Source organism: Condylura cristata, unplaced genomic scaffold, assembly GCF_000260355.1.
Source record: "Condylura cristata isolate star-nosed mole 26May11 unplaced genomic scaffold, ConCri1.0 scaffold00028, whole genome shotgun sequence".
NCBI lineage: Eukaryota > Metazoa > Chordata > Mammalia > Eulipotyphla > Talpidae > Condylura > Condylura cristata.
The window spans coordinates 12,123,899-12,142,830 of record NW_004567129.1 but is presented as its reverse complement, the minus strand read 5'-3'; the positions used below and the strand labels follow the sequence as shown (position 1 = coordinate 12,142,830).

Sequence of the window (18,932 nt, the reverse complement as noted above, 5' to 3'; positions counted from 1 at the left end):
GAATCGAACTCATGTGGAAGTGGCTTTAGATTCTCAGTGCTGTGCTTTAACCCGCTGCGCCACCAGGGAGGGCGGAAAGCCAGCACTTTTAACTCAGAGACGAGGTGGGGCCAGGATTAGCTCCCTTTGCTTCGGCATCTGCTTTGGCATCATGCTGGACCTACTAAACGAGACCCCTGACTTTTGAGGACATGGATCTGAATTTTGGCAGGTGGGTGAGATGGGTGGCTTGGGAATTCTGAGATGCTGTTGCAAGACAGAGCTGCCCTCAAGTTCTAGTTCCCACCATGGGCATTTGTTTCGAGGGCCTCCACTCTTGGTGTTAGGGCAGCCCACTGGAATCTCACTCAGCTGGGATTTGACAAATCCTAGAAAGAAAATTTCCGTGGTAAACTCCAGAAGAAACCTTCCTGGTGGTGTATCAAGGGGTTTGGTGGGAGTGACATCTCTCTTCCCTAGTGCAGGGACTAGGGGAAGATGCTGTCTGCAGGGAGTTTAAAAACAGTAAAATGGAGCTCAGAGGATGAGTCGCCAGCTTGTTCCCATCGCCTGCACAGCCTGGGCAGTGAGAAAACACCCTGCCCCTGACCGTCACCCTCCCCAGTCTGTTGAATCACATCATCCATCAAGAAGTGACTAATCTTTGGTGGTTTCTTTTTCCGTGTTTTTATTTTTCAAAATATACAATTTATTTACACTTTTATTTCACAACTGTAGTTTGTATATTTATTCCAAAATCTTTAAATAACTCCGCAGTAAACAATACAAATCACAGAATCCGTCAAAACCTTTCTCTATAGCCTTTACACTTATTGAGTTTTTTAAGTTTCAAGTAGTAACCATTTATGGGCAAGAAGGGAAAAAAAATAGGATTTTTTTTTAAACATAAGCTTGATATGTGGGATTAGAAAGGGGATCAGAGCAGCTACTGGGTCTGGGGCCAGACTAAGGGCTTGATACAGTTTATAAATAAGACCCTCTTATGAGCAGTGAGGGTTTTGGTTATGAGGAAGAAAGGGGGGACCTCACCTGCTGGGTGTGGGGAGGGGGTGGTAAGGCACTGCTTGAAGGCTTAAGGAGGCACTTGTGGAAGGGTCCCGAGGGAGGGGACAAATGCACCCTGTGCCAGGTATGTCGATGTTGAGAATGACAGGGGGTGAGGGAGGGCCCCGGCCATGGGGAGGTCTTGCTAACCTCCCTTGGGGAGCAGGCTTTGTGATTCAGGAGGCAGGGGGAGAAGGCCAGAGCAGCTGAGGGATAGGTTCCCGCCAGCCTGGAGGCCTTCAGGGACTGCAGAACTCAGTTCGCACGGCCCACACCAACAGGCGAGGGTGGGTGTAGGTGAGGCGTGGGCAGTACAGTCGGCATCCATGATTGGAGGGGGCACAGGCTGCTCCAGATCTGGGGTGGCCTGCACAGGGGAGGCATCATGCTGTCTCTCCTCTTGAGAGCGCTTACTCCACCTCAGCATTCCCCACTCATCAGGACAGTCAGAGCCACGGACCCCTCTCCAGGAAGGGAAGGCCGGGCAGGTGAGGGCCACAGACCTGCAGACCTGCCTCTGTGCACGCCGGCAGCTGCACCGTATGTGAGGCCAAGGTGCCAAGACACTGATGGGCCCATTTGGCCCCAGGGGTCAGCTTCCTTCATTCCCCTGGGGGCACTCCCACTGGCCGGCCCTGAAGCGGCCCTGTGGGCTCAGGCTTTAGGCAGCAACACAGGTGGAGAGGCCGATGCTTTAGGAAAGAGCTGGTCCCCGAAGGCTGTTTGGTCACCAAGTGGCAGGTCAGTCTCGGGTCAGCTTCAGTCTTCAGGGTCTCCCTAGTGCCCTCCACCCAGCCCAATGGTCAGACAAGGCATATTCTGCCTGACCAAGCCAACCTTCATTTCAGCGTCTGCCTGGGGTGGGGGTGGGGAGGAAGGGTGGGGAGGGGGCTGAGAGTTGTCACTGTGTCTTCGGGTGGGGTTCTTCTGGCATATGCGTGTGGAAAATGTAATCCCAAAGATTAGTGCTGATGCCAAATCCTAGAGGGAGACAAATGGAGAGAGGATGAAGCGTGCAGAGGCGGGCCTGGCGGGAGGGAGACTGGAGGCCTCCACATCTGTGCTGCTGTGCCCCCTTCTCTCTGGGCCATCCTGGCAGAAGTCAAGCGGGGCCCCCTGAGCCTCATCTTGATGCTGTGGGCATCAACCTGGGTTGTTTCTCTGGTCTGAGTCCTGCAGGGCTGACCTCACCTGCTCCCTCTCCCCTTCACTCAGACTTCAGCCTCTTCTCTTTGTAGCTGCCAAGTTCATTCCTGCTTCAAGGTTTTATTTTCTCCAGTCATTGCATGCTGGCTTCTCTTAATTTAGGTCTCCGCCCTAGGGGCATCTCTGCAGGGACACTTTCTCAGGCCACTCTGTTTAGCGCTCTGGCGGTCAGCGTGGTAGCCGCGAGTCCCAGGGACGACTGAGCCCGGGCATTGCGAGGACAGCTCAGGGGAGCTCGGCGCTTCATTGTCATCATTTTCCATTGCAGTTTAAAAACGTACACTCGGCTATCCAGAGACGGTTAAGCACATTTGGAGCAATTCACGAGTGAGTATACTTTTTGGACTACAGATCTTATCAACCCAGGTCCACTATTTGCAATGGAAATTTAACCTCTGGCCCAGCACACACCGCGCTCCGCAAGGCGTAGCACAAGAGAGAGGATGTGAACTATCCTGGGAACGGTTTTCTTTTACACTGATCACACACTGAAATGGAATCTATTACTAAAATTAATTTCATCCGTTTACTTTTAGGAAATTCCAGATCACGTCAAAACGTTATCAGATTGCACGGGACCCCCTTCCCCGATACATCTGCTTTTATATCTTTTTTTTAGCGCTTCTTACCATCTGAAATGATCTCTGCTGTTGGCTGATTCCCTTCTGTGTCTGCCTCTTAATACTCCCCGACCCTCCACCAGTGCCAGCTTGCTTTGCACGCTGGGTCTCCCCAGCCCCAGAGCAGTGCCTAGTCTTGGGGGCTGCCCAGTGGTAGCTGTCAAATAAATACACGAACACATCAGGGAGCTTGGGAGGGGCTGGCCCGCCTCACCTGACTGCTGATGTGCAAAGTGATGCTTGACGTGGTGGGCCTTCAGGTGGTACAGGTAGGAGCCCCTGTGCGGGGAGCCGAAGTGCAGGTAGTAATGGGTCATGTCGTAGAGCACGTAGCCCAGCAGGCCCCCGGCAAACACAGAGCCGCCCACCGGCTCGGGCAGGAGGACCCGTAAGCACATGTAGAAGAAGGCAATGGCCAGAGAAGCTGGCACTGGGGGGAAGACCAGGCGGGACTCATCGAAGGGCGCCTGCGGATGGAGAGGCTGCTGGTCAGAAGGTTGTCCCGTCGCAGGGCCACCCGTGTCCCTGGCCTGGGGGAGAAGCCCTTGGGAGGATGGGGCAGAGCAGACAGGTGTTTTGTGAGCAGGCAGCCCTCTGTTGTGGGGAGGCTTGGCACTTCCAGTGGCTTTGGGAGGGCCGGCCACCCCATGGCAGCCTGAGAGAGACTGCCCTGCACCCAATTTCCAAGTCAGGATGGGACTTGGAAAATTGCCCAAATGCAGAGGTAGATGTGATGTGGGCAGGAGGTTCCTGGTTCAGAGTCCAGCTCTAGCTTTATTTTATTTTGAAGATTGATTTATACATACAGGAACTGGGGTGTAGGACGGGGGGGGTGAGAGGAGTCCCCAGAGACAGAGCAGTGAGCAGAACAGGCAGATGTACTGAATACACTGTTGAGGGGAGCAGCGGGAGGGCCAGGAGAGGTCTGCTGGGCCCTGTGGGTCACCGTGCTGGCTGGGAATCAAACTTATGCTGCAGTGGCTGCGGACAGCTTCCTAGTGCTGTGTCTTACCCCCATATGCCACCAGGGAGAGCCCTGGCTCTAGCTTTAGGCTGGCCATTTATTAGGTTCTAGAGGGGAAGGCCCCTCCAGATACCATTTGGTGTACTGAGATGGAGCCTGATGTCTGGTAAGGCCACACACCCACAAGCTAAGGTCGGAGCAGGGTCACATGATATAGTGAGTGGGAGTGTGAACAGATACCTTCTTCCCACCTCCGTTCTAAATGGGAGGCTTTTTTCATCCCTAGGTAGGGGTGTGCCGTGAACCAGAGAACAAAAGAGCCATGCCTTCGGCTCTAGCACTTCCAAAGCCAAAGTCCCACAAAGAGGTGAGACTTTAGAGGCAGCTTTATGAGTATTCTGAGATGAGAGAGACCCTCGGTTGAAGAGAGAGGAGGCAGGCAATCACAGAGTGATATGCTGACACGGGCCTCCTATCTTCAGATGGCAGCAAGAAGGCTCTGGAAGCCAGCGCCTGGAAAATGAAGGGAGGGGCGGAGGGAGGGAGGCAGGTCGGAGGCCTTGGGGCCAGCTGAGAATGGCTTGGAGCAAGGACAGAGAAGCAGCCTGAGGAGGCCCATTCCTCTGGGAGACCAGGCAGGGGCTGCTGGCCTTAGGGCCTGTCCTGTTGCCCTTGAAGAGCCCCAAGGCAGTGACCAGTTAAAGCTCAGACTGGGGCCCACCACCCCTGCTGTGTGTATGTGATGCTGGGCGAGTTCCTTAAACGCCCAACTCTGTTGGCCGCTCTGTGGAACGGGCAGAACTGTAGCTTCAATTCTCATCTTCAGAAGCAAACTCTACAAGGGCAGTACTTTTGTGTTTTGTCTAATGGTGTCTAGAACTGTGCTTGGCACATGGTGAGCACTTGTTGAACGAACGAACCCATGAATGAGTTGTTATGAGGAGTAAAGACACAGGACACATACCTGGCATTGATGATGGTGGAATACAGAGACACACCTTCACTCTGTCCATGCCCGGTCCAGACTGGGACCCTGTCACCCCTCTGAGCAACATCAAACACCCTTGACTTCTCCCATTAGACTCTTGGGAAGATGGGCAGCTCTGTGACTCAGTCCCAGCTGCCATTCCCGGCTCCCAGCCCAAAGGGAGTAGGTGGACATAGGGTGAGGGGGGAGCCTCACCCCAGCTCACCTTGTGGTGCTGCCCGTGCAAGATGAAGTGCAGCGTGATGAGGTAATAGCTGTCCTTGGGGGGCTTCATGTGGAACAGGAAGCGGTGGATGAGGTACTCGATCAGGGTCCAGCTGAATACCCCCAGCATGAAGAGGCCGGGGAATGTGGACTTGGGCATGGCTACTGAATACTCTGCAGGGTGGCAGGAGAGAGGTGAGGTCAGGCAGACTGCTCAGGTGCAACAGCACCTGATGATTCAGAGGTCCCGCTCATTGTCCAGGTCACCCTGGGAGCTGCTGCCCTCGCCAGGTTCAGCAGCTGTGAGGCTGGGCCACACTGCTGTAGTGATCGTACAAGTGTATCCATGATAGAAGGATAACACATTATGGATTAAAACCTAACATCCTACTGCAACACTCCTCATGTCTTGCCGGCAGCTACTATGATGTTTAAAATATAACCAGTCGGAGTCCTACTTCTGCCAGTTTTCTCCTAGTAGAGTTCTGGAGAGTCCCTGGTCGGGGGAGGGGGTTCCAGCCCTCACAGCAGGGAAACAACCATTCCCTCTCAGAGACTCCGGCCTGGCCTCGACCTTTGCTGGGGCTCCAGCCATGCCATCCTATTAGAGGCCTGGAGGCCACTTATGCTGCTGCAGGGCCATGTACTTCTGTCTCCCTTCCTGGCACCCTGGACACCTGCATTAGGAGTCACAGCCTTGAGCAGGCGTCTCCCTTCCTGGCACCCTGGCTTCTCTGTGCTAGTTCCAGTCTGGCAGCTGCGCTGGGACCCTGGGGCGCTCCCCGTTTCCTTGCCCACCGCCCTATCCTTCCTCTCTCCTCCCCCTGCTGCTTGGCTTTGCAGCTCTTATTGCCTCTGCTGGTGGCCCGTGCCCAGCCTGATGAGCTGGAGGGTGAGGGAGGCAGGTGGAGACACGGCTCTCATGCCACCAGCACTGGCAGCATGGCACAGGCTCGCCAGCCCTCTCCACTTGACCTTTAGTACCATGGCGTTTAGCTCTCAGCAGAGGCCGCAGTTCTGACGGAGCCCTCTGGAGCCCTCTGAGCCCTCGAATCACCCTCCCTGCCACACAGTAGAGTCCCTTCCTATAGGTCAAGTCTCCGCCCGCCCCCTCACCCCAGCATCACCAGCGTCATCGTCGGCCCATCCAGCCCGAGCTGGTACCGAATGGCATCTCCGGAGGAATCCTGCAGAGGGACCTCGGCCAAAGCTCCGGCATCCCTTCCCCCTCCGGCTGCCGGCCTGGCAGCCCTGCCACTGTTGGTGATTGTTAGGGGAGCGCCGGGCGGACAGTGGGTGATTCAGCGAGCAGCTTTCTGAGCAACAAGCCCTGTGCTGTGCCTGAGCTATTCAGCGTGGGCAGAAAGGGTAACTTTGGGCTCCCTAGACCTCGGGTTAACTCTTGGTGACCAAGATTAGCTCTGGACTTCAGGGCACTTCCTGCAGCTTGCTCAGGCCCAGCCCATCCTGGGCTAGCTGGGAAAACTGGGGCTCCCATTGCTGTGCCTGTGGCCCCTCTCATGTAAATTATTCAGAACTTGACTTGCTACTCCAGGGAGAGGTGGGCAGGAACAGGTATATAGTGTGGGGAGAAGATGCCCGTGTCTGGCAGAGCGAGGGGGCTCTGCAGGCTTACAGTCAGGATGTAATGACAGAATGATAGGAGCTTGCACAAGGGAAGCCCACCGGAGCTCCCAACTTGGCCTCCAGTTCAGCCATCCTCCAGCGCCCACACCTCCCAGAGGCAGCACAAACCACGGGGGCAGGAGGCATAAACCTGGGCCCGAGGTAGGAGCTGAGCTTGGGAGGCAGGCTGGCAGAAATGCCCACAGCCAAATCTGCAGTGCTTGGAGAGACGTCTCAGAGGCTCAGTGGAAATAACCCTCCTCTCTGTTGCCTGCTCCCCAAACGGGAGACACCAGCCCTCCCCATTTCTTGCTGTGTGACCCTGAATCACTCATTTGCCTTCTCTGAGGCTCCATTTCCTCATCTCTAATGGGCAGGATGAGAGGACCTGGGTTAAATGAGAAGGTCCCTGGAAGCCCAAGTAGGCATGGGGTAAGTGCACAGCAAAGGCTGTGGGCGGTTACTCCAGCAGAGTTTAGGGCCTGCTGTGTGGGCCTTTGCCCAGGAGACGCTGAGGACACATCCAGGAACTTCTCTCCCGGGCTCTAACCTGTGATATGTTTGTGGACCATTCTCAGTCTGGCTCTCAGCTTGGCCATATGGTGAAATGACTTCATGTAGTTTCTGGACCAGCAACCCCAGCTCACACATTTCTTGCATCCAATTCAGGGAGACCCCTCCCTTTCTCATTATTTCTTTATTGTTATGGCACCTGACGAGATGATTTCATTTAGTTTCTGCTGATGAAGTGCTTTTTTGTTTGCTTGCTTTTTATCCTTTGGGGGGGGGTGGGAGTCTGACAACATTTTTCTTTGGAAGACTGACTACTTTGACACGTCTTCTTTAAAGCTGTGTGATTTTGGGGTTCTCCCCAGAACTGGGGAGAGTACCGAGCTCTCCCAACTCCCAGGAAGCAAATCAGGGAGGAAGCGACATTACCTGTGGTGAAGGACTCGAAGAGTCGGACATTGCCCTGGGCGAGGGTTCGGTAGTAGGACCAACTGAGGTACAGCATTAGGGGCATCCAGATGATGGGGACGCTGTACCTGAGGAAGAGCCATCAGGGAGAGAGATACATCCATTCACAGGTGCTCAACAGGGTCCAGCTTCCCTTCATGTCTGAGATGACTTATTGGTAGAGAAGCTGTCCCTCCAGCTATTAACTCTGTGCAGCCGGAGAGAAGCTGACCTCTTGTGGCAGAGAAGTTAATTGCAGGCAAATTAACATTGGCGTTGGAAACCTTTCATAAGAGCCTAGAATAGAACAGGGGGCGGTGTTCCAAGTGGTTTTTGGCTACCAGTTGGGTTATCACTAGGGAACAAAGCCATGCATAGAAATGGATTATACCTATGGCACATTCCACTCCCCAGGAGCTTACTCTGTAACTCTGGGCTTGGGGGAGGATGCTAAGTGGCCTTTCCATATGTGGTTGGCACCATCAGGATAGGGAGACAGCCCACCACAGGTTCAGGGCTTACCAGACAGTCTTGGTAAGAGCCTCAATGAAGTCTGAGTAGAAGAGGCGGATAGGCCTGGTGACTGGCTGGTGGACCCACTCGTCATACTTCTCTCCCAAATGGCCTACCTGCCACAGTAGAGGCTTCCGCCAGTCTACCAGATCCTGCAAGAGACAAAGTCAAGAGAACACTTAGTATTCACACCTGTGCAAATTCATTCTTTCTTCTTGCTTCAGCAATCCAGAACCGACCAAGCTACTCATCCCAGTCCCTGTCACAGAAATGGGATCCAGGACAGGTCTATGACCTAAGCTGGCAGGGTGTGACCCTGGAGTTGCCAGCAGAGCCTGTCTAATGCTTCAGTCAATACAGAAGAGGGCAGAGCGAGAAGTTAGAGACCCCCAGATCCTGGTAATGATGTCTGAGCACATGCCTTCAGTTACACCTGAAGCTTAAAGTTTTAACCAGGACTCTTTTTTTTTCAATATATAATAGTTTATTTTTATACTATTTTGTGCATATTTCCATTTCAGTTGTAATCCCCTTGGGCTTCCCATCACCAAATCACCATGTGCCATCACTATAGTCCAGTGCATTTCCCTCCCCCCACTGCTTTTGATCCCACCCCCCACTCAACCCCCATACAATGTCTCTGGTATATGGCTGTTCATTATTATTATTATTTTCTCCCCTGGTCCTTTATACTCCTGCCATGATTAACCAGGACTCTTAAGGCACTGGAGCCAATATATTCTTTAGTAGGTATGAAGCAGGCCCCTTTTCCTTCACAATGGGCTTTCTCCTTGGGGTAATACATTTATTCAGCCAAAGATCATTTATTCAACAATTTGCTCCACATTTCATATAAACATATATGTCTATGCTAGGTGCTGGGAAGAACAGGAACGAAAGAGGCAATCTTAACTTCACATAACTTAATGCTTAATCAGAGTTTGGACTCTAAGAGACATACCTGGGAACAAATCCTGGCTCCGTGACTTGCCATATGATCTTGGGCAAATTACTTGACCTCTCTGATCCTCAGTTTCCCCAGCTATGAAATGGAAGTAATAAAAATGGTACCTGCATGAAGTGCTCAACAAGGAGAGACTTATAGCAGGCCAGACATTTCAGGGGTGATGTAGGCAGTCAGAGATCAGGAGGCAGAATAGGAAGGCTTTGCAGAGAACCTGAGGTTTGGGCTAGAGCTTATATAAAAAGGAGAACTTGGTGAGGGGAGAGGGGAAAGAAGGGAGGAGGGAACGTGGGTGAATACTTGGAGCTGAGAATGATTGTGGTTCATCCTGCACACTGACGCTGCAGAGCGTCCATCTGCAGATTGACAAAATCTGCTCAGAGCTCTAGACGGTGGGTCACCCCATACCAGACCAGGAATTGCCACTGCATCTCCCAAGTCTAAAGTCTATGAAATCCAGGGGTTCTTACTGGTTGATTGTCCAAGGTGGGGAAAAATATCAGAGATTTTATTTGTGATCTATTTGTCTTGTCTATAAGCCAGAGTTGCATATTTTGTAAAGTGTGTATTATTAATAATTTATAGGTCACTAAAATGGACATGTCATGGAGAGCATGTTCACAATGTTTATCTTGGGTGCAAGATAAAAAGTGTTTACAGGCCACAACTTTAGGCAATGGGAAGCTCCTGAAGACTGCTGGCGAGTCATTGTGTGGAAGAAGACTACTCTAGAGCCATTCAGTAAACTGAGAGCTGAAAAGATCACTGGCCTTGGAGGGAGGAGACATTATGCTGAGCCGGGCTCTCCCACCGATGGTAAGAAGCCAAGTGGCTACCTCTCAGAGCCCTTCTGAGTGTGCCTGGACCCACAACAGGAGAGAAGGCCAGAGGTGCCTATTGCCTAGGGCAGGGTAGGTGGTAATAAATCTCCAGTACAAGGGAAACGGGTGAGCCAATACAGCCTCCGCAGGTGAGAAGGCAAGTGGTGGAAAGAATGGAAAGGGGAGGAGCCAGAGATGTACTTGGAGGAAGTCAATAATGATTCAGTAACCTGCCTTCCTTTAACCCTGGCTGAATCTCATCCTTACACAGGCCTCCAAACCAAAACAGGCTCGGGTCCAGCAGGTCTCCCAGCCCTGGAAGGTGAAGCTAGTCCAGCTGTCATGGCCTTGGAACAGGGGCCTTTGGATCTGAAGGCAAGCAGGGAAGGTCACTGAACATTCTCCCTATACCTGCCACAAGCAGGAAAGGCCCCAGAATGATGTGGCTCCTGCCATGTGAACTTGGAAGTCTTCCTCTTTCTTAGGCTGGAAGATGACCCAGGTCAGTTTGAACTCTTCCCATCCAGCACCAGCTAAACCAGTTCATCATCCAATCCTTGTCTGTTATCGATCTCTTCCTGGTCCAAGTCCCCTAGTCTCCTTGACTTTGTACCTTGGGTCTAGCAGCAAACATTTCCCTGGGTGTGTGTTCTCTCACACACACACATACACACACACACACACACACACACACACTGCCACCACTACTACCAGGACAAAGAACTGGAGGAACCAGCTGGTGACCTGGGTTCATACCTTATCTTTCACAACCTGCAGAGTCCCACCTCAGAAGAAGGTAGGCCAACAAGGGCTTGAGATTTTGTGACGTTTGTGACAGCACTGAGAAGTAAGATGGTACATTTTTTGTTATTTGCCAAATTTGGTTCTATTCACTTTATGTGAATTTTCATTTGATCTTCAGGCACCTAAGTAGGCAGGTGCTCTTATTTACTATATATTATATATTATTTATTATATATTATAATTTTTCAGATGGGAAGATGGAAGCAGTAGATTGGCCAAGTTTGCCCAGTTATATCTTTTTGCTGCCTTGGCCCCTTTATCACTGAGAATTAGCCTGCTTGGTCCACACTTGTACTCCTTGTCCTGAAGCCCGTTTGATTTTAATAGAGTCACCCAGGCTTTGTATGCCTGGTGTTTGCATGGTCTGTCTTTTCCACACCTTTTGCTTCTAACACATATGTCTTTACATTTTGTGCAGAAAGCACAGTTGGGTCTTGTTTTCTTATTTAGTCAAACAATCTCTTCCTGTAATTTGAATGTTTAGTCCATTTACATTTAATGTCGAAGTAGGTTACCATCTTGCCATCTGTTTTTTATTTGTCTCCTCTGTGCTTTCTTGTCTAATTTGCATTAGTCAAGTCTTTTCAAATCCCTTATATCATCTTCTCGCTGGTGTTCTGAGCCTTTTTTACATTTCCCCTAGTGGCTGCTCAAAAGATCATATTCATTCTTAACTTACCACCATCTGTATTTAATGAAACTCCTAGCTTTTATATGTTCTATTTGTCTATCTTCCACATGACACTTTATACCTCTTTTTCATCTACAACCTTAAATTGGACTTAGCTACCTTAGAAAACAAACATGCCCAGTTTAAACATGGAGAATACAAGCCAGGTGGGCTTCTCTCAACTTAGCAGTACCTAAAATTGTCGGTAAATTTTTAACTGTTGATCCAATGTACCCTTATTTCATAAAGAAAGTAGAAGACAGCATAGAATTCATAAGCTTAGTTCAGATAAGACCCAAGAAGAAATGTCTAGGTGTGTAGCAAACAGGGATTCCAGTTTGAAGCTTAGACCCCAATGTGAAGGGAACAGAACACCAGGCCAGAGGAGGTATGGAGAATTGTGTTAGATTGCTGGAGAGGTTTCTGTTTTCCACTGTGATGGAAGGAGGACCAGCCCTTCATCCTACCCTCCCCTCCCCCAACACATAGGGATCCCTCATTTGATGTCTTATTGCTCGTTTAAGCTTTGAACAGGACTCAGGTTTCTCCTTGGTTAGGCCAACAGGCAATGGCCACTACAGAAACAGCAACAGCAAACGTGTTGGTGCCAAGGGTCCTCTAACCTTGGAGGGCCTTGAACCCAGGTCCTGCATCTAGCCTACAGTGAATTACTTCAAGAGAGCCCTCTTTAGTGCCCAGAGGTCACTTTTCTATGGGAACTGAAGGAGCACCCTGGAGAAATCTAAGAAGAACCCCGCCTCCCCTCAGCCCACAAAGGCTGACACCTACACTCCCACTGGCGCCCCAACCCCACTTTTCCAAGGAAATAAAGTGAGCCTCCCCCGTGAGAAAAGGAATCCAGCCTACCACTCTCTTCCCCGTCTTATGGGTGATGTCATTGAGACCCAGAGAGGTTAAATGAACACTGAGACTGGGTTGTCCCAGAAAGGGAGCTCCCTGTCTGCCCCTCCCAGTGCGCAGTGTGTACCACACAACCTCCCGGGAGCTAGAACAGCACCATGAGCATAGCTGAGATTTAGACGGGCACCCCGGCAGAGCATCCATGCTCCATCCTCTTTCTGTCATGATCAGCTGGGCACCAGTGTTTTCAACACTTTTCAATTGCTGGCACTTTCCAACATGGCAGTGGGGTGGAAACTGGATTTGAGAAGGGAGGATGGCAAAAGACCAGCTGGGAACTAACAAGGTGGGATGGGACTCAAGGCAAGTTTCACTTCCTCCTCTAGGTAGTTGTGGACCCCCTACAAATGGCTCACATAATGGTTCTCTTCATCTCAAGCCGGTGCCTGCTCCTAGCCCCTTCCAATCCTAATTCCTAAGGCTTAGGGGACACAGGGGGAGGCTCAGACAAAGTCTGGGTGGAAGAAACAGGGCTGGGGTGAAGGGAAAGGCCACATCTCTAGCTCCTCGGCATCTGGGGGCTTTCATAGCTACCTTGATAACAGCAAATCCCCATTCTCTGTTGCGGAACCTGCTGCTCAGAGAGCCAGACTTCACAGATGAGGGTGAGAAACTGTTCTGGTGGAGCTGCAGGGGCCCTTTGGTAAACTGGAAGACCCCATGCAGTAGGCTGGGCCCTTGAGCGGCACATGCAAGATGGGATGAGCTTGCCCAAAGCCCCTTGTGGGTCCCATTCCTTCTTCCATCGAGCTTGACCCTTGCCCCAATAGGAGAGGGAGGGAGAGGGCCTCTTGGGGCTATGACAGGAATGCACCCGTACCAAGGCCCCCGAAGGGAAAAGGGCAGCCTGTGCCCAGAGGGTGGGTGGAAGTGTGTGTGTGTGTGTGTTGGGGGGAGGTGAGGGTGGCAGGGGGCGGCTCTGCTCCACTCCTCTAGTATTCAGGTCCTCCTCCTGCAGCACAGGGGCCAGGTGGCACTCCTTCCAGGGGCATCTCCAGCTGGGGAGCAGGAAGTTGGGGATCTGCTCTCCTTGGAGGAGGCAAACATGGGACACTAGCAGCTGCTCTGTGCCAGCAGCTCCTCCCACCACCGCCACCATTAGCCCGGGCAATTGTTTTAATGTCCACCCAAAGCCCAGAGCTCTGAGCCAGTTTTCTGAGGAAGCGGGGAGAGTGGGAGGGGAGAAAGGACCAGAGCTCAACAAGAATCCCAGTCAGTGTTTTTACATCCAGGCAGGCCCCTGGACTCAGACTGCACATCCATTATCGCTCCTCAGCTGTAACTTTGCAAGTGAGGTCTGCGACGCCCTCATTGTGCAGACAGGAGGCCGTGGCCAGTGATTCGGTGACTGGGGTGTGTGGTGGGCCTGCCCTGAGCCCAGCCAGCTCCCCGGCCGAAGGTCTTAATCTTGCACCAGGAGGCTCCCAAATGCAGGACGCCCCTGGCTGTGAGCTTGCCAGCACACAGGCTGTGAGGGGCCTGCAGGGGCGGCTAGTGGGCTGTCTGGTGTGGGCCTCCATGGGGGCTGTTGGTGTCCTTGCAGGGGAGCCTGCAGGCCTCCTGTGCAGTGTAACTAGGAGCTCACAACTGGACACATTCAGGTTTACAGAGGTGGGTCTTGGCCTGTTCCTCATGCTCTATGGTCCTCCCTGCACCCCTGTGACTTTGGCTTCCTTCCTGCAAGGGCTAAGGGACATGAGAGGGGACAGAGAGCAGGCATGAGGTGCTGAGGCTCAGTGAGTGAGGAGGATGGACAGCACCGTGAAGCAGCCAGTGTGACCCCAGCCCCTGGCTGCATCCTAAGGAGAGGGGGATCTGTTAAACCTCCATAATCTTACTCTGAGGCCAAAAGGAGGCCCCAGAGGGCCCCAGGTAACTTGGGTGCAGACAGATGTGGGTGACCAAAGCCAGCACCCAAAGCATCTAGGTAGACTCTTCCCGAGCAGTGTGCTGTCCAAGTGACTCCTGTACTGACCCTGGCACTACCTCCTCAAGTTCTCCATGACTTATCTGAAGGCCCCCAAAGGCTAAACCCCCATGATCAAAAACATCTCTGCCAGACTCTGAAGATCCTGGGAGCAGCCCCTGATGCTGAGGTGTGTATGTGCGTGCACACGTGTGTGGTGTGTGCATGTATGTAAGGGGGGGCTGGAAAGCAGACGGGTGCATTTCGCTTTGTGACACAGATGGCCAGATGATTCTACCTGTCTCTTAAGGGGAAAGGGGCCCATACACCCCTGGCAGTGTCTCTCCAGGAGCTGGGGTGACAGGGTCCTGCTGGATGGAGTCTGGCTTAGCCCGAGGCAGGACCTCTGGACAGGCAGAGCGTCAGAGGGAGCAGCAGGCAGGGAGAGGGCGCCATGCTGAGAAAGCCCACGGAGTGTCTTCGACTTTGGGCAGCAGACTTAAGCGCTCATCAGTTCAATCAGGGTCCTCATAATCCTTATCTCTTGGAAGACTGCACCAGAGGGTAGATAATATAGTTCAAGTGCTTTGCAGCAGAGCCTGGCACTGGCAGGAGCACCACCAGTGCAGTGTTCATCGGTGCTGACCTCACTGCCCAGGGCATGTGAGCAGCAAACTCTGCAAACCCCTCAGATCACACCAGTTCTGTCAGGTTTGAAAAAGGCAAGACCTGAGATGGGAAGGGTAGAAGAGGCTGCCAGAGGAGGACTCTGTAAAGGACACAGAAATGGTGACAAGAAGGACAAAGGGGACAGGCATGCCCAGAAGGAGGGGCAGCTTGGCAGCTCTGGCCATCCTTACTGGATGGACCCTGGAACAGGGAGATAATGTGGGCGCGTCATGGGGTGCAAACCACAACTGGGTTTCTTGTCTCACACAGAAGCCTGGTACTGACAGACAAGGGGATGACCAGGATGGTTTAGACATTGTTCTAGTAACACTCCAGGTAGAGCCTGGAAATCACACAACTCATCTCTGAGCAGGGCGGGCATCCAGGGCTGGCTTCTGGGCCCTATCTTCTCAGAACCTTCTGCCTTCTGATCCAGCAGCCCACTCAGTGTTTCCTTATTCTTCCCAGCATGACCTGGGGGGCTTCAACCCTTGCCTCAGGCCATGACAGAGCCGGGGTCAGCTTTGAACCTGAAGTTCAGGGAGACCATAGAAGGCTTCTTCCCCAGAACAGGGCTGGCAAGGGGGATCTGTGCAGCCTGCCCCCACTCTCTGCCCCCCTCAGCCTCAGACCACAGCCCCAATCCTTACCAAGACAATTCTTTGCTGCTACTCTGCCCAGTCGGCTGCCTGTATTGATCCACCTTGGCCAGCTGTCTCTAAAATATTTCCTTTCTAAGATTCAACCCTGAGGCCAAGCCAGCAGATGCTGACCCCAAGAACTGCTTTTCTCAGCACCCCAGTACCACTCCCTGGATGCTGAACCCTGAACTCTCCTCAGAGTGCTCACCCTCTGATCCTGCCCCCAAACTCCCATGCACCCTACATGGTTCCTCCCTTCCTAGGACAAGGTGCTTGTCCCCTCCACGCAGGCCATCTCCCCTCACCCTGTGCTTGCAGAGCAAGCCCAAGTCCCCAAAACTTTCACAGAAGCCCACCATTTAGACCAAGATCCCTCAACCCCGGCTGCTGCCCTGTGCACTGAGCAATCCTGGCCAAGTCCAGGGTGAAGGCCCAGACACTAAGTCAGGGCCTCAACTCTAGAGAGCCCTTTGGGAGGCACACTCTATGGTCGGTGCAGGCCAGTCCCTCATTGGCCTTCTGGTTTCCTTTGGTTACCTGCCTCTCTGCAGGGGATGGGGCATGCAACACCTTGTCCTGGCCTCTCTAGTAGAGCCCCCAAGGCTGCAGGCTGACGGGCCCCTGGAGGCAGTGGCAGAAGTATTTCCAGGTTCCTGAGGTCCGGGTCTCAAGAACCCCAGCTCTGAGGCCCAGGAAACAGCCCTCTTTGTGAACAGCACCCTCTTCGTGACTGGGGTTCCTTGAGTGTGTTCTGGCTTCTTTCTAGGTTGCCAGAACTATTTGTGTTGTCCCCACCAGGCTGTGAGCTCCCTGGGGCTGGGGGCCTGTCCCATCCATCTCTTGTCCCTGGTGTCCCGCAAGGTCAGGGGACATTCGGGAATGCATCTATTCACGTCAAAGCTGAGGGAAAATGGCAACACGCCACCAGGATGGTCTCATGGTGAGGTGGAGGGCTTGGGCACCCGAGGCTGGCTCTGTCCAGAGCCCCCAGGGGGCTGCTTTACCTCCCTTTCCGCTGAACGAATCCACATCCACCTGGGACCCCTGAGTCCTCGAGAACTCCCCTAGCCAACAAATGAGGTCTGTTTCATCACAGCCAGCCACTGGACACAAGGGGTTGTCATGGGCTCTGCTGACCCAGACGGCGGACGACTCGTCCTGTCCGTCCTCCCCCCAGTTCAGTAGGCTTCCCCGCCCGTGCCAAGGGTCTCCACCCATGATGCTGCACCGCTGGGCAGCTCTGCCTCGTTCCCCAGTGGGACCTCCTTCTTCCCTCGGCTATTTGGGGTGTGGCCCTGCACAGACCTCCTCCTGGCACTTTCCCTGCCCCTGCCAAACCTCAGCTGGGTCTGTTGTCTCATGAGGCATTTTTGAGCTGTGGACCTCAGCTCCCGCATCGGCATTTCCAGGAGAAACATCATGAATAACCGTGAGCCCACCCACTGCTCTGTGAACCCCCTCCTTTTGCCCCGCCCCAGCTCCTGCGAGCTACCTTGTCCCAGTCCACCAATTTGAGCTTGGGCTCCAGCGGAGGGTCTGTCTTCTGACTGTTGGCTGAGGCTACAGCCCCCTTCTCCACGGAACCCTGGAGACAGAGAAGGTACAGGTGATTACTACAGAGGGTGACCGGCGAGGGTCCCAGAGGTGGTGCACCCCCCATAGTGAGAGCTGGGGGGTCAGGAGCCAGTAACACCAAGTGCACCTGAAAACAGGGGGATGCTGATGTGGGTGATACTATTCTCTGCACAAAAATGAGACAGAAGGGTGTGGCAGAGTGAAAATACAACTGGCCGAGAGACGGTAGGAGAAAGGGAGCTGTTAGCCCGTATGCTCGGGGCAACGGGTCCCTGCCAGCCTTCCCTCAGGTCCCTGGCATGGCAGCGATGTGATGCCTCAGATGCTTCAGTTCTTCCATGGCAATTCAGCAGAGCCTGTGGGGCCCAGGCTGGGCCACCAGGCCCACATGGCCACGAGGCAGAAAGGCAGCAGAGCTGAGGCCGCTGTCCCCGCAGGCACTGCGTTTGTGGGTCAACAGCCACACGGAGGGCAGAACTGACGGGGCAGTGTCCAAAGAGGCTCAAGGTTAAACCCACTGACAGACAGGCGAAGTCTGGGGAAATGGAGTGCACTGCGGCAGTCACAGGGCCGCGCCAGCCTGAAGCCGCCTGGGGTGAGGCCGGAGAGGGGAGGCCAACACGGAGGCGAACGCATGCGCCCCTGCGGGAGGGGCGGGGCGCGCCGCTCGGTGCCCCTGTGACACGGGAGACCATGGCGGCTGTGGAGGGGCCCGTGGAAGCCCGGCATTGGCCACAGCATGCCGGACTCAGGAGCCAGCTGTGGTTTCTACTGTTACAGTTCTTATATTTTTGCTTCCAAATGACCTAGGGGACTGGATGGGGACCCTGTCCAAGCTGGCATTTTCTGGGACAACCCATATATAACCCAACTTCTGTGCATCTGTCTTGGTAAGTATAGCTCAGTATTTTCAGTCTGGCTTACCAACCTAGTACTCGAATTAAAAAATGAAGAGCATCTCTACTCCATGGGGATTACAACTGAGATGGAAAAATGTACAAAATGAAGCATGATTTAAAATATATATAATAAAGAAGAGAAAATCTGAAAAAATAACAATAAAAAAGAAAAATGCTATTGAAAATAAACAACCATTTTTTTTTTAAAGATTTATTTATTTATTCATATAGAACTGGGGTACAGGCCAGAGGCTCAGGGACGGTGAGAGGCTTCACCAGAGACAGAGTGGGGAGCAGAACAGGCAGATTGACGAAGTACACTGCTGAGGGGAGCAGCGGGCGGGTCAGGAGAGGTCTGGCTCGCCATGTGGTCTCCTCCGGGGCAGGCGGCCGGCGGGAATCGAACTCATGCGGAAGTGGCTTCAGATTCTCAGTGCTGTGCTTTAACCTGCTGCGCCACCAGGGAGGGCCTAAACAACCATTTTTGCCACAAATTCTTAATATTCATTTTACCACACATGGAAATGTAATTGCATGTCCTTCACTTTTATTTAATTATTAATTGCAAATTAAGGTCAGTCTAATATCCAACAATGTTGGTTTTGTGCAGTGTTAAATTTGATTATGGGGCGCAGCGGGTTAAAGCACAGCACTAAGAAGCTAAAGCCACTTCCGCATGAGTTAGATCCTCGCCTGCCCCAGGGGAGATCCACATGGCGTGGCAGACCTCTCCTGACCCGCCTGCTGCTCCCCTCAGCAGTGTACTTTGTCAATTGTCCTGTTCTGTTCCCCACTCTGTCTCTGGTGAATCCTCTCACCTCCTGCCCCACACCTCTGGCCTGTACAGAAAGGGAGCTGTTAGCCCGTATGCTCGGGGCAACGGGTCCCTGCCAGCCTTCCCTCAGGTCCCTGGCATGGCAGCGATGTGATGCCTCAGATG

General features: G+C 53.0%; 1 protein-coding gene across 1 annotated transcript in view; it reads right to left on the bottom strand.

Moving 5' to 3' along the window:
• Positions 1-657: 657 nt before the first annotated feature.
• Positions 658-18,932, bottom strand: part of FA2H (fatty acid 2-hydroxylase) — a 52,569-nt gene continuing 34,294 nt past the window's right edge. The window contains exons 2-7 of the mRNA XM_004690383.2: positions 17,011-17,103; positions 8,132-8,274; positions 7,592-7,698; positions 5,028-5,200; positions 3,085-3,337; positions 658-2,025 (exon numbers count right to left, since the gene is read on the bottom strand). Of these exons, the coding sequence (XP_004690440.1) occupies positions 1,946-2,025; positions 3,085-3,337; positions 5,028-5,200; positions 7,592-7,698; positions 8,132-8,274; positions 17,011-17,103 (849 nt within the window). The 3' untranslated portion in view covers positions 658-1,945. The remainder of the gene's footprint in view (positions 2,026-3,084; positions 3,338-5,027; positions 5,201-7,591; positions 7,699-8,131; positions 8,275-17,010; positions 17,104-18,932) is intronic.